This window comes from Artibeus jamaicensis, unplaced genomic scaffold (assembly GCF_021234435.1).
Source record: "Artibeus jamaicensis isolate MK-2021 breed Jamaican fruit bat unplaced genomic scaffold, CSHL_Jam_final contig_482, whole genome shotgun sequence".
Classification (NCBI taxonomy): Eukaryota; Metazoa; Chordata; class Mammalia; order Chiroptera; family Phyllostomidae; genus Artibeus; species Artibeus jamaicensis.
This window is the reverse complement of record NW_026521857.1, coordinates 13,213,174-13,228,955: the sequence shown is the minus strand read 5'-3', so window position 1 is coordinate 13,228,955 and position 15,782 is coordinate 13,213,174. Positions and strand designations below refer to the sequence as shown.

General features: G+C 34.2%; 1 protein-coding gene across 2 annotated transcripts in view; it reads left to right on the top strand.

Moving 5' to 3' along the window:
• The window catches only part of ABCD3 (ATP binding cassette subfamily D member 3), a 125,239-nt gene that overhangs the window by 79,105 nt on the left and 30,352 nt on the right, over nucleotides 1–15,782 (top strand). For both annotated transcript variants that reach the window (XM_037137179.2, XM_037137178.2), the window contains 4 exons: nucleotides 1,451–1,487; nucleotides 5,035–5,133; nucleotides 9,222–9,310; nucleotides 15,157–15,226. In XM_037137179.2, coding sequence (XP_036993074.1) covers nucleotides 5,059–5,133; nucleotides 9,222–9,310; nucleotides 15,157–15,226 — 234 coding nt within the window. In that variant the 5' untranslated portion in view covers nucleotides 1,451–1,487; nucleotides 5,035–5,058. The remainder of the gene's footprint in view (nucleotides 1–1,450; nucleotides 1,488–5,034; nucleotides 5,134–9,221; nucleotides 9,311–15,156; nucleotides 15,227–15,782) is intronic.

Sequence of the window (15,782 nt, the reverse complement as noted above, 5' to 3'; positions counted from 1 at the left end):
TTTTCATCGCTATTGGTTTCCTGTGCAATTCCATTCATTTCAATTAGTTTTGCCTTCATATGTTTGTCTAATTTGTGGCTATAATCAACCAGTTCTGTGAGGATCCTGATCACCAGTGTTTTAAACTGTGGGTCTGAGAGTTTTGCTATTTCTTCATCGCTTAGATTTATAGGCTCTGGGGCTTTGAGATCTTCTTGAGCCATTTTTGGTCTGTTTGTGCTCGTTAAGTATGAGGAGCGGAGCCTTGGACTCTCAGGTTGCTGGGTTGTGACACTGTATGTGGAGGTGGGGTTAGAGTGGGGAAATGGCGGTGCCCTCCGCCGTGGCTTGCCGCTGGGGCTGCTGGCTCTCGTCCAATCGCCCACTCCCTTGCTCGTCTGTCCACACACGAATGTGCGAACGCGTGACCACAGTCAACCTGCAGCCCTGCTTCCTCACTGTTTCCCTGCAATTGCTTGCTGAGTTGCCCACCAGGTCCAACCCTGCGCCTGGATTCCGCGTGCCTGAGTCCGTCTGACCAAGTTTTCCTGTGCAACCCCGCTCCGCCAGCTGCTGGTTTCGCCCCTCTTACCGGTCAGGATGAAGAATTTATCAGACTTCTGAAAAGTTCAATTTTCTGTGTTCTGGCTGTGTTTTCTGTTACTATTATTTAGTTGTCTCTAAACTTGGTTGTGTGAGGAAGCATGGCGTCTCCACCTATGCCTCCATCTTGGCGGAAGTAGTGGGAGGAAATTAAACAAAAGATTTGTTTTGAACATTAAACAGAAGATTTGTTATGTACATTAAACCAAAGATTTGAAATGTGATCATAACATAAGATGTTATGGTAGTGTGTTATAAACAAAGCCTAAGCCTGGTCATTATATTGTTTAGGGTGGTGGCCTGGATCAGTAGTCAGGCCTGGGCTGGTGCCAGGCTAACTACTTTGAGTAGCATGAATCTTGGACATACTACTTCCTCTTTTCCAAGCCAGTTTTTTCATTTGTTACGCAGGAATGGCATATGGTCTCTCATTCTATCGGCAACTAACCTGGATTACTCACATCGCTGGGAAAGGATTCCCAGCATCAAGAGAGAGGGTCCAATGCAGATATTTTCAAGGCCTTGCTTGCATCAGTTGGCTATGTCCCATGGGCAAAGCAGGTCACATCTTGGTCAAATCTTGATTCAAGGATGGGGGAATAGACCCCACCTCTTTATGGAAGAATTTGAAAAATAAGTGTGAAAAATTACCAACATAATGCCTGGTAGTATTTAACATTTATTGAGCACCTTCAGTAAATTATATTTATTTAATAAGAGGTAACTGTACTATTATACTTAATATATCGTATGTATGATATGTGAAAGAAGAAATATTTGGAGAATATTGTATATTCTTTTGATATCTTAAAACAATTTTTATGATGGGGAAAGTTTGCAAATAAAGTGCTTTCTTTTTTCTTTGCAGTAAGAAAAATGGAAAACCACCATTGCAGATCAATGAGGTAAAATTTCAAATCATTAACCCTTTGGAATCTTATGCATTTATTTGTTTTGTTATATAATTTTGAGTTAGGATAATAATCATAGAATTTTAGAATTTGGGGGGCTTGAATGTCATCTGCAATCTGCTAGATACTATAGGACTTCTTTCTGAAATGGGAATCCTTGGTAGGTGACTTTTAATATTTACTTGAATCTGTTCATTTGTTGGAGAGTACCCAGGAGGCAGGTAACTAACTATATTAGTTCTAGCCCATGATGAGGTTTATTTTCCCTCTGTGGGCACCTAGTGATTGATAATTTTGTCTTTTGTTGCAACACAGGACAAGTCTGCTCTGTTTTCTCTGTTAGACTCTCATACTGTTTGAAGATAGTTGTATCTTCTTAATCGGTTTTTTTCCCCATGCTAAACAACCCTTATTTTTTCAACTGTTTCTCAGGTGACAATTTCTGATCCTTTTTCAATTTTGTATTTACTCCTCTGGACCCATACTCATTAGTTTCTCTGGACATTATATTTAGTATAGAATGTAGTTGACCAGACAAAGTCCAACTGATAGCTCTTAATCTTTTTTTTATGGTTATCTTTTATCCAGCTGTGACTATATCCAGTTGTAGCAAAATCTAGTCCTTATTTCTCCATTAAGGCCCACTAATTAATTATGTAAGAAAGATCAAATTCCTTGATTAATTTTTAATTGTTATTAATCTTTCAACAAATATTGATTGAGCTCTTCATACATGCCTGGTCTTGTTTTTGACTCTGGGTGTATAGCAGTTATAAAAGTAAGTGGAGTTTACATTGTACATGCCAGCTAATACACTAGTACCATACTCTCAAAAGGAAGAATAGTAGAAGAGCTTGACATAACTTACAGTAAACTCATGCTGGCTTATAGTGGTTAGTGTTTCTTAAGTATCCCAAATCTTTCATATTAATATCCGGTTTTTGAATATTCTAGAGATGGACATCAAAATTGCTGTTCTTTAGTTTCCATAATCTTTTCCCCAGGCTTTGAAAAATGGGACCAGATGTGTTTATCTCCAGTTGTCTGGCGTAGCTCCATCTTCATAATTTCTTTCCTTCTTTTTTTCATAATTTCTCATATCTAAATTATATGTAAGTGATCAAACCTTCATTGATTTACAAGGGGGGGCCCCCAAACTAGAATTACCTTTTGGAGGGTGGGCCCCCTGTAGTACAGGCTTCCTTCCCCCTCTAGGTAGGTGAGTGTTCTAGGAATCCATCTGCATCAGTGTACCAGGTAGTGTTGTTGTGAGAGGCTGTATTTGGCTTAGTGAATTTTTTTGAAGACTCAGCATGTTTGTCCATTTCATGATGGGTGATTCACAAGCCCACACCATACTGGGGGGTTAGCAGTTTTTGACCAAAAACAAGCTGCATGTTCAGCAGTTCTATCCTTTCCTGATAAAAGGATTTATTTACCTGATCATACCCTGAGTGACTTTTTTATGTGTCTCTGGATGAAAAAAGTTCTCAAAGGGAAACTTTGATGTGGAAGAGGTGAAACAAAACAATGGCAGAAGCACTAAAAGGCATTAAAAAAACAAGTTCAAAAACTGTTTTTAGCAGTGGAAAAATGTCTCAATAGGTATATTGTGTCAAATACACCTATTTGATACACTGTACCTATGCCGAGTACTTTGAAGGTGACGGAAGTTAAAACGTGCAAGAATAAATGCACAATATTTTATAAATAAATTCTGGGTTTTTAAAAATTTACCCCCCCCTCGAATATCAAACCTTACACTTACATTTCCTGCTTGCATATTATATCTATAAGTTTAGGACATCAGTGAAACTGATGTTTTAGTGAAACATTAGTACAGCTAAGTTCATTCACTTGTTTTTAAATTTTTTTGTACTATGTTTTTTAGCATATACTTACTTGCTGATCATATATATGAGCAAGATAAATTTAGGTTAGATTAAGTGGTTGGCCAAAAAAAAGGCTATAAGGCAATATGTACAATTATACCACTTCTGTAAAATTTATTAGGGAAATACACACACATGCACAATTATATGTATGTGCTAACACGAAATCTGGTTGGGTATATGCCAGTTATCACAGTTGATATCTCTAAATGGTAGGTGTAGGCTCCTTATTTTTGCTAATCAGAATTTTCTGGTTTTTTTCAGTGAATATGTTTCTTAGGAAAGCAGAATTTTTTTTCCAATGGAAATTTGTTACAATCTGTTGTAGGGTGGGGTGGGATGAGACAGTTTTCATAAGACATGAGATTTAAGAAGGAGAAAAAGATTTAATACAGTTAGAAAATAGTATAAAGAGATACTTGGCTTGATATTAAAATACTTTTTCATTTAATTTTGTTGTAAATATACACACAAATAAAATTCAAAACATAGAAAGGTAAACACTGTGCTAGGTTTAGGGTTTAGTATTCCCATGTGTATTTTTACTTTTGAGTACAGGTATGTGTATCTCCACAAACAAGTAGAATTATTTTGCATTTTGAAAAATTATATAAATTGAGTCATTGTATGTATCATTCTGCTTTTTTCCAGCATGTTTTTCAGATCTATGTTGATAGCTATAAATTAATTTACCTGCCCTATAGTATTCTGTTGTTTGAATATATGCTGCTTCCTTTATACAGTTATGTAGATTTTTACATAAATTACCATAATTTTGTAATATCTTCTGTTGATGTACATGTAAGATTTTAATTTTATGGTATAAATGTTGTGCAGGTTATTTTTTTCACTTATGTGTTTAAGCATATATGTAAGAGTAACTGTAGAACAAGTCCCTAAAAGTAAACATGATGAGTCATTTTACATTTTATAGTCAGTGTACATTTTACATTTGATAGATGAAGGATAATAGTTGCATCCATTGGCTTACATTTTCCCCAATGATGTAAAGGAATGCTTACACTCGTTATCAACACCATATGGCCTTTTTATTTTATTGGCTGTTTCAAACAGCTGTCTTTTTCAGTCCTAGTTCTTCTCACCTGTCTAAGTGATTGGCACATTAATAGGAACTTGTCAGTGCCCTTTGATGTTGTTACCTCCTGAATATTAGCTACATTTTCTTCTGGTTGCATTATTGCTTCAGCCTTCTTAAGTGGTCTTTATCTAATGGTTTGTTTGCTTTTTCTATCATTTACATGTTAATTTTATAGCATCAAAGTGGATTGATGCTATAAAAACTTGTCTTTGAATTTATCAAGAAGAGAGGATGAATTGGCAGATTGCATATTGGAAATCCTAATGATAAATTTAGGAATTGGAAAGTTTCCTGTAATTAATATTAGGGTAATTTGTGTTCAAGATTTAACAAACAAAAAAAAAAGAACTTACTGTTCTGTTAACACCTGTTTTGTTGAAAACATGTTTGAGAATGAAGAGCAGTAGAAGTCTTTGTTCTCTAAATGTGGTATTATCTTGATAATTGTTTGTGTTGACTTGGATGATATGTGGTTCTTTAGTCTTATTTGTTCTAGATTTGTTGTAGAACATGTAAAATTTTTGTTAAAAACTTTCTTTTTTTAATGTAGAAAGAGGGAAAAAAAGAACGAGTTATGGTGGACAAGGTGTTTTTATCAAGGCTCACACGGATTCTTAAAATCATGGTCCCTAGAACATTTTGTAAAGAGGTAAGTCTTATAAAATTATAATGTTAAATGTTAAACTTTAAAGGTTACATATAATAAAAACAAAAATTATAAAGCAAAGCTACAGGTCAAATATTTTCAACTGTAGGTAATGAAGATTACTAAATTTTTGTCTTAAATTGTCTGCTATGCAAGTAAGTACCCTTGTTATTCAGTGCCAATTTTTAAATAGTTTTTTAATGTAATATTATTTTATTATTTTATGTGACATACTAGAGTACTTTGGTACAGCTATGGTAAGTGGTGTTGCTTTATTATAATATAATGAAAACAACCGTAAATTTACAAAGGAAAATCTTTTTATTTTATTAAAATGTTAACAAGTCACATTGATATGGATTATGTTTAGGGGCTACTTCATATTTAACCGAATATGTTTTAAAGATACCAAAATGATATTTAAAATTTTCAAGTATTTTCACGAAGTGAGCTGATTGTTAGAATAAAGTTTTATTATATCTCTTTCTTTGCCCTCTTACCTGTATTTAATGTGTTTTTAATTATTAAAAATCTGATCACCTCAATATTCTCCTTCTATACAACTAAAAATATCACCTTTGACTCTTTCTTCTTCCTGTCAGTCACCTATCCTTTCAGTCACTGGGATCTGATAACTTTTTCTTCTAAATATTCTTGCCTGCATGTCATGGTGTTTTTTAATTAGTCTCACTTCAAAGAATCTCCCCTTCTAATCTTTTCTGCCAAATTTATTTTCTTCAAACATAATATGTTTCCAGTTGTTCAAATTTAAAAAAGCATTTGCCTTATATTCTATTAATAGCTAGAAAAGATAAGTCGCCTCCAAGTGCTACAGTTCCCGGTCAACGCCCCTCTAGCACACTGGACTGCCTTTCCTTTCCTTTCCTCTCACTTGAGATCTTGTTTGGTAATTCCACCCTTAAGAAACTCTGAAACATAGTAACAGCTGTTTATTTCCGGTTAGGATAATATGTGTTCCTTGAAGAAAAATCGTAGAGAGATACTTTTTCTCCTTGGTGCCTGTTAGCCTCCCACTCAGAGAGCACTCATGTCATTATTTTGGTGTTTAGTCTTGTGTGTGAGCACAAATAAAAATGAGATCATACTGCAACTTTAAAATTTTTCTCTCCCCCTCATATAGGGTGGGGCCAAAGTAGGTTTACAATGGTTTGTATGGAAAATAACAATGATAATTAATAAACAAAAATACAAGAATAAACTGTTTCATGTACTCACAACTGTAAACCTACTATTGCCCCACACTGTATTTTAAATGTTTTTTCCAAGTATCCTTGAGTTTCTCTTAAATTAGTCTCTTTTCATTTCTACTGGATTATTGTAATCTCTTAATCGATCTTTTTGCTTCTTCTCCTTTTCTAACTAGTCTTCTTTCTAAAACCCTAATAAATATATTTTGCTTCTTTTTTCTTATAGGGTAAATCACATCCTGACTTTGACCTTCTTTTCAGTACCATCTGCTTAGAAGGTCCTTTGCTGTTTTCCAGTAGAGGGTGTGCCGTTACGACATCATGTTTATGACAGCCTGACCCCCCACCCCCAACAGAAACAGATATGTTTAAAAAAAAACCTTGATGCTCATTGTCTTCTTGTGGTTTCCCGTGACTCTTTAGGCACAATTAGTTATTTTTTCATTCTAAAACCTACCTGGATTTGGAGAATCCTTATTTAAAATACAAGCTTTTTTGGAAAGATTTTATATTATTCTCCTTATCAGTTAACAGCATAATACTTATTTTTTAAAAATATTTTATTTATTTATTTTCAGAGAGAGGGGAAACAAGGGAAAGAGGGAGAGAAGCATCAACGTGTGGTTGCCTCTCATATGTCTCCTACTGGGGACCTGGCCTGCAACCCAGGCATGTGCCCTGATTGGGAATCGAACCGGCGACCCTTTGCTTCACAGGCCCATGCTCAGTCCACTGAGCTATACCAGCCAGGGTGAATAATGCTTATTTAAATGCCTAGCAGGGATTTGCTGATCGTAAAAATGACCAAGTGAGACATTGGATAGATTCCTGGGAGTTAGTGAGGAGGTAGAAGAGACTAACTTGGACAGCCTCCCAGTTTTGTTTAGGTGAAGCCATACCACAGAGTAATTATAAACCATTTTTGAGCAATATAAAAATCCAATTTTAACCCCAGTTCAAGAAATTGAATAAATGCCTGTAGAAATCACAAAAAGATTGGAGGTAGAGATAGATGAACTGACTTATGAAATAGAGACATGAAATTACCGCATATGAATGAATGTATGGAAGTTCATATATATCATAAGGCGAGGGTGAGCCCAGATCAGTGCAAATCTTTCATTTCCGTCCTAGTCTTACGAACCTATTACTAATGGGAATAGTGGTGATTCTAACAACATTTTTCGTATAAAGGCATTCAGGACTGTTAGTAATAAAAGTTTGCCAGATTTTGCTAAAGTGAGACAAGTAAACTTGATACCTTTTTTAATGATAAATTAAGCCAAGAACATAAAATGAAGGAAAAAATAAACTATTTTTGTCTAATGTTACCTTTATACCTCAAATGATTAATTCAGGATTGAGACTGTATGTAAGGTCTGAATTAAAAGTTAGTACTACTGTTAAAGTGACATACAGACAGCATTCATTAAAATTAACAGATCGTTCTGTTGTCAGTTGAATGCCTGCCTTTGAGATGCTAGGACAGGGTAGAAAGGTGACATGTTTCTTGGCAGGAAGCACGGGGGTAGCAGCTGTCGCACACAGTCACAGATTTTCTTTGACACTGTCTTCCCTCTCACGGCTTCCTTTACTCCATGTTTATGACTCCCTGCCTTGTCTTCCACTTAAAGGGTTGTATTTTCACTACCTTTACCTTTTAATTTTGTTGTTTTTGTTTGATCACATTCTTTATTCTTTTGTAGACAGGAAGGTTATAATGACTTTGTGCTGTGTAAATAAAACATTCACCTTTTTATAAAATAGTATTATAAGTATTAGATACAGTTGTCCCTCAATTCTGTAACTTTGAAATTAAACACATTATCCAAATGCCCTTCCTGTCACACACCCTCTTCCCTGACTTTAGCTTCTATGTTACTGTTGTAATCTTCCAATTTAGAAAGTCTAAGGTCAGCTTTGAATGTGTGTTGGAGACTGGAGGGTAGATTCTCATTTTGCACAGGGAGATGATTGATTCCTAGCCAGCTACCCAGCACCTCATCTCTTTCCCCTTGGTAATCCATCTTGCACAACATCACTTCAGTAATGTTCCCTAAACAACACTTTTGAACGTTTCGTTCTACCCAAAAGCTTTTAGTAGTTTGATATTTGGTCTGTACTCTGCTGGATATGCTATGCTCATAATTCATATGGTTTTAATCTATTTCTTATTTTCCATTGAATTATTCATCTTTTTTGCTCATAATCCTCATTCTTTCCTTTGTTTTACCTTGTCTAGTTAGTACATTTCTAATGTCATAACCCTCTTTGCCACCCCAGACCTCCCATCTTGTTACTTAGCACGTGAAGTAACGCAAATATACCTACATTGGTCTGTTTTCTTAAATTTTTAGTGCAAATTTTGCTTTAATAACCAAAACGAAAGCCCTGTGAGTGCAGGGGCACTCTTAGAGATTTTCCTGATGAACTGAACCAAATTTATTCTACTTAGGTAAAATTTTAGGCTTCAATATTTGTTGTTAAATTGCATATTGACAGTTTGATTGTCATTTTTCTTTGTTAGTCATATGTTAAAAATATAAGACAATCGCAATACATGGTGATTCAGGTAATCCAAGTTATACTGCTAGTTTCTGTCATTGACCGATTGTATGAAGGCAAGTCATTTGACCTTCATGGAATTCACTTTTGAATTCTGGATAAGAAAGTTAGAATAAATTATCTATAAGGCCTTTTCCAGTTATATTTAAAAATTTTTAAAGTATATTTTAAAATTTCCTATAGGTAAAATGTCAGCCAACTGTGTTAAAGCTAGAATAAAGCCTTAAATTTAGAAATAAGTGTTTGCCAAGGTAATGTGTTTTTTTTTTAACTTTCTAAAATGCATTTATTTAATTTACTATACCTGGTTTATTTTAGACAGGTTACTTGATACTTATTGCTGTTATGCTGGTGTCTCGAACGTATTGTGATGTTTGGATGATTCAAAATGGGACACTCATTGAAAGGTACTTTTCTGTTCACCTTCCTCCCATATGTATGAAATACTAATTTGATTCATACTTAAGTAATATCTTAATGAGCAAGATTCTAAATTAGGTATACATACTTAAGTCAAATTATGTCTCTGTTCATTTACTTGGAGATGAACTCTGAGATAGGCATGTACTGATGACGGGAGGGACCCTCCCTGCCTCAAGTCCTGCAGAGTGGACAGGTTATAGAGGATTAAAGACAAGAAAGAGGAAAATTTAAATGTAGTATAAAAAATGCTGTATTGGGGGTTTAAAAAAGTCACTAAAATTGGATGACTAAAATTAATGAGATAATTAGGAGCAAAATATCAAAACATATTAAGGAATCATATTGAGAATGTTTATTAAAAGGAAACAATTCCTAGACATTTCTTTCAGTTTCTGAAGTTAGTGTTTATAAAATTTTTTCATTATGGTCTTTCTACATGTTAATTATTAATCATTGCAATTGATAATTTTGGATCCCAAAACAAAAATAACATCTGTTAATAAAGAATTTATTCCTCAGAATGCCAATTTGAATGCCAGAGTAAAATTTTTCCTGGAATTTTATTTATTGGTGTGCAATATTTTATCAGAAAATGTCTTAAATACTTAATCTAAGATAACTTTTGAGTGACAGCACTTAAAGCTTTAAAATGTGCCCAGATTTTGAAATAAAGAATTTTTTTCCTCATATCCTTGATTTGCTTCTTATGGGACTTATAGGACAAGGAAGAATGCTTTATGGACATGTTTTCTGACTCACCTGTGTAGGAGAATATAGGTGATCTGCATAGGGTTGGACCTGGGCCTTTTAATTTTAATCAAAGTAATATATGAACAGCTTCAAAAACTATATGTGAACATAGCTTAATGTCAGTTAGTTTTTCAGGTGTTAGTCACAGACACATCAGTCCTGTGTACCATTTCTCCCACGCATAGTTGTCATTCCTGGATCCAGTCACCTTCTGTTCTTTTTGCTGTTTCATCTCTTACTTTATCTTTGCATTTCAGTGTAACATACTTGTGTTACTGTTTCTAGTTTTAGAGAATATATATTTATTGTTTACTTGGGAAGATGAGAGTTAACTCTTTTACACTCTTACTCACGCCCATGCTCATCCTTTCAGTGTTCTTATATTGCAGTATTTTGTTAAATCAGAATTTATTGTTTACACGATTTTGAGTACTGTTTATAGCTGAGCCACATGGCATATATTTTGGTAGTTTCTTTTACATACAGCCTTTTGATTTTCCTGACATTTGTAAATTTCAAGGTTTTGTGTGCTTTAGTTTTTTGCCTACTTCTTACTAATTCATCTCAAGCTTATTGATAATGCTCTGTAAAATCTCCTCAGTATTGTAATATTGTCAAACATACTGTGATAATCTAGTGATTTTTATCTATTACCACCCACCCATGCTTCTTGTTAGTCTCCTGCCTTCCTGCTCTAATCAGGATCAATTGTACTTTAGACCCACTAAGTAGCAGTTATGTTTGAATTTGCTTTTATCATGATCTTGGGAATTTCTTTCATGTTTCTCTTCCGAATTAAATAACCTGTTTTTTTTTTAATCTTTTGCTTCCTTCTCTCTCAGTTTACTTTCTCATTTTGGCAGATGCAGTCTTTTTTTGAGAAATGGTGCAAAGGAAATACATTTTTGAGAGCTTTCAGATCTGATAAAATCTTCTGCTCTACCACTTGATTGATAATATAGCTGTGTTTATACATTCCAAGTTGGGAATTACTTTTTGTCAGAATTTGGAAAATATCACCCTGTTGCTTCTGTGGAACTCACTGATTCTCAAGCTCGACTGCAGGATGATTAGAATATATGGGCAATGCTGAGAATTAATGGCTGGGCCCACCCCTGGGTATTCTGATTCAATTAAACATTACTGTTTGAAACATCCCAGGTGATTCTGATGTGCAGCCACAGCTAAACACTTGGTACTGGTCGCAGTTCCACGTGGGTGGTGGGGTCAGTTCCCCTGCCCTTCCTCAGCAGCAGATCTGAGTTTCCTTCCCTTGGGAAGCTTTCATGGTCATTTGTTATTGATGTATTGCTGGTGTTTGGGAATTTTACTGAATGTTTGTGTGATTTCTTGTTTTACTCATTGTGCTGGGCATGAGGTGGGCTCTTTTCAGTCTAGAAAGTCATTCTTTATTCCTCTCCTTTTCTTTTTCTTTATCTGGAATCCTTAATAGTTGAGTGTTGGGCCCCCTGGATTGGTCATCTGATTATTTTATAATTTATGCACTGTTTTTATTACTGATGTTTTATATTCTAGGAAATTTCTTTTATCATCCAGTGAATTTTATTAAAATCTTATTTCTAAGAGTTATCTTTTTGTATGAATGTTCATTTTTGTAGCAATTGCTCTTTCAAGTCTGTGACTTTTTTTTCACTTCCTGCATTGTTTATCTTCTTTATGATCCTGTGTCTGTCTTGTTAGAAGTTGTCCTCAAGCAGTTGGTCACTCTTGATTGTGTATTCATATTTAAAAGAGAAGGCCTAAAAATCTTGTTAGAAGCCAAGTTGAAGGTTTGTTGAAGGTCTGGTCTCCCAGGTTTGTAGGTGTTTGTGGTGGGAATGTGGTCAATTTTGTATCTCTGTGTCCTAGTGAGGAATCGTCTAATAAACTTGAAGAATTTCAGCATGAATGTAATTGAAATGTTTGTTCATTGTTGCTAGCATATTAGCTTCAGGAGGATCGATTTTATTGCAAAGTTCTGTTTTTATGAGTTGTGTGTGCAAGTATTTGAGCCCTTTGTATAATTAATGTAGAGAGGACATTTATGCTCCTTTACATTCTTATAGAATTATATACTTTTTTCTTTGATGGCTTAAATAATAATTAAATTGTTACTTAAATATTTTACCTGTTACTAAAAATAGACTCCCCAACTATAACATTGTTAATTACTTGTAGCAAAAATCTATAGATTACATCCACTGTGAGCAACATCACATTAAATATCTGTGTCGAATTTATCACATATTATATATAAAAACCCTGTGTAATCATGGTATAGTATAGAAGATTAAAAGTTTTCCTCTTTTGTTCAGATTTTGTGATTTCATGTTTTTGTAATCCAAAAGAATAATATTTACTTTTTTAAACTGGAGATTTCCAACTTTGAGTAGCTGCTAATAAATATTTTCTCAAAGACCTACTGTCCTTCAAAAAATGCTTTCCAAAGAGTAAGTGGCATTAATTGGTGATGATGGACACAGGAAAGTTATTATGTAGTATGAGCCAGCTTGTAATTCTGCTACAGGAATCAAATTGTTGGGTACTGAGTTTTGAATTTTAGTTATGAGCTATAGAAAAAAATTTGAAAAGTTAAGAGTTTATAAAAAATGTATTTTGATGCAATGTAAACTTATAGAAAAGTTGTAAGAATAGTACGGGGAACTTTCTTATACTCTTAACCCCAATTCACCAATGTGAAATGGTCATTTTAAAGTTGATTAACTTTCTCCTTAATACATATTTTTGAGCTTCTCCTATATAGAGAATATTTTCTATTTGGTCAAATTGTAAGTTTTAAAATATTGTGAATTGTTGCTGTGGAATAAATTTATTTGAAAAATGTACACATTTCTCTTACTAGTAAAAGCTACGTTGTGAATGAGTTTATCTGTCCTTTCCATTTTGTCTCTTTCAGAGTAGGCCTAGATTCATTTATTTCTGCTGTGATCCTTAGTGTACTTCATTTAAATATTTTTCACATCTTTTAGGCTTACTTGTTAGCAGTGGCTAATGACTTTGGGATGTGGGAAAATTTTAATAAGACAGACCTGTCTTTAATGGAGGACAGCCCTTCTATCTTATTGCTTCTGTATGTAATCATCTATATATATTTTTCACCTATTTGGCTGTAAGCAGCATCTTTATCTTTAATAAGATTCTTACATGTATCGAATATCATAATGATTCGGGTTGCTATAAAATTATTCTTTATTATTTTTTGCAGTGGAATAATAAGCAGAAATAAGGCTTTATTCAAGAAACCATTTTTTAAATTTATAGCTGCCATTCCAGTGGTAAACCATTGCTGAATGATAGCATGTGTTTTACCAAAGTTTTATAATTTTGTGTGTTTTGCAGCTTGGGCAGCACTAAAGCACTTGGGTTTATGTAAAGTTTGGTTCAAAAAATTTTAAATCTCTAAACTTTTGTTCTGTCTTAATTGCTTCTTGTATCTAATACTCTTATTGCTATAAATAGCATTTTTGTGTGTTTCTATTTAAACTTTTTTTCTAGTTCAACTTATTTCGTTCTTTTTAGCAGTTATATCAAAATTGGGCTATTGCTTTTTCTATCAGTCTAAAGTAACACTTCCCAAAGTATGTTGTGTGGAATGCTAATTCTGGCGGAAGAAATGCTACATGCTACACAGCCCCCTCAGAGAGTTACAGTGGACATATTATACGTGAAGCACTGAGAAAGTCTTTTTTTTGTTTGTTTTAGATTTTATTTATTTATCCTTAGAGGGGAAGGAGAGGGAGAGAAACATCAATGTATGGTTGCCTCTAGTGCATCCCCTGCTGGGAACTGGCCTGCAGGGAACCAGCCTGCAACCCAGGCATGTGCCCTGACTGGGAATCGAGCTGCGATTGTCTGGTTCGCAGGCCTGTGCTCAATCCACTGAGCTACACCAGACAGGGCCGAGAAAGTCTTTAATAAAGACATTTGTTAGCTTTGTTTCACCCAGATTTTCCTAAATTCATTTGACCATAGGACTTTCTGCTGTAAAAGACCAACTAACAACATTACTTGGCATTATTACCTACTCTTTCATAAAAAGCAAAGTATTTCTCTATCACATACCCATTAATTTTGTGTGTGTGTATGGAGTTAGGTTTAAATCATTTAGTGCATTTTATTTATACTTGAGAGTATTAATAAAGGTTATTTGATAAAAGAGTGTATGATCAAGTAAATTATACCTTTTTACTGGAGCTGGACTCAAAGAGTCTTCACTTACATGATATGATGGTTTTCAATCCTTAAAAAAGTAGAGGAACTTTCACTTTAAAAGTTCTTTATAGATATTTTAAGAACAGATAAATATATAAAATAAATTAAAAACATTAGAAAAGGAGGAGCTGGTTTAACTGAAGTGTGTGAGCAGACCGCGAGGCCCCGAGGAACCCTACTAATCTGCTTTCTGAGTTACCGTTTAGTCCCGTGGTCGGTAGAGTAGACCTGCAGGTCAAAGCAGTGCTCTCTGTTTTGGTAAAATTTTATTAGGACAAAGGATTTTTAATTTTTGGCTATTTTTGCTCTACAATAGCAGAATTGAGCATTTGCCCACAGAGAACCTATCATCCACAAAGCTTAAAATATTTATTCATGGCCCTTTATTATAGTAAGAGCTTAATCTCTCATTAGTCCTTCTCATTAATTCTACAAATGTGTTCATACAAATGAGAATCAGAATGTTAAAGTATTTTAAAAACAAAGAAATACTGGTTTGTTTTGTCCCTAGTAAACCCATTCCTGGGTCTGTAGAGTTAATTATTTTGCCATATAAACCCATTTTGTGACAGCTTGAGCCTTTTTTAAAATTACCATTTTTTTGAGGGAAAGAGCTAGTTATTTAATTTTGCCATTTATATAGATTGATGTTCAAGCAAGCTATTTAAAGTGATATAGTTTCAAAAGTTGGAAATATGTTTTTGTAAGAAAATATTTAACATCTTTTTTATTGATTCTTTTGATTCAGTAAAAATTTCCTGAATAATTTTAGAGTTTTACAGAAGTTCTCTAAGTGTTACATACTTGCTTTTTTTGCAACTAATGCATTGCATGTGGTGGTTTGCAGTGGTATCATTGGTCGTAGCAGAAAAGATTTCAAGAGGTACTTATTCAACTTCATCGCTGCCATGCCTCTCGTAAGTGGAATTCTTTAAATTTACACAGGGAAAAACTGCATCCTTCTAAAATCTTTAAGGATATTTACTTACTAAAGATCTTTAAAGATTTATGATACTAAGTTCCTATTTTGAATTTAGTTGTGTAATTTATAGTGTAATATTTCAATGTATACCTTTACACTAGATAGAAAAATTAAAAGGAACTTATCTTTGGTTCAGTTATGTGGATGTGGATGTGTACATACATGGACTTTTTAAAGTCAGGGTTTCTTGCGTGTTTGGTACGTCCCACCAAATGGCAGTGGTTCCCAGCCTGCCCCCAGCGTGACAGCCAAAGCTTTCATGGCGTGGAGGTCAGGGAGTGGGGGCAGAATCACTCTGGTTCATGTTTATTGTTTTAGACCACAGTATTATAGTAATTGTCTTTGAAGTTAAATCAGAATTTAATTATCTGAGTTTATCAAAAATAAAGGTGAGCACTTGGTCTAATTATAAATGATTTTCTTAGCTTGTCTTTTTAGCCTATTATAAGGCACTATCAGAATTTTAATATTTTAAATGTAGGAGTAAAAAG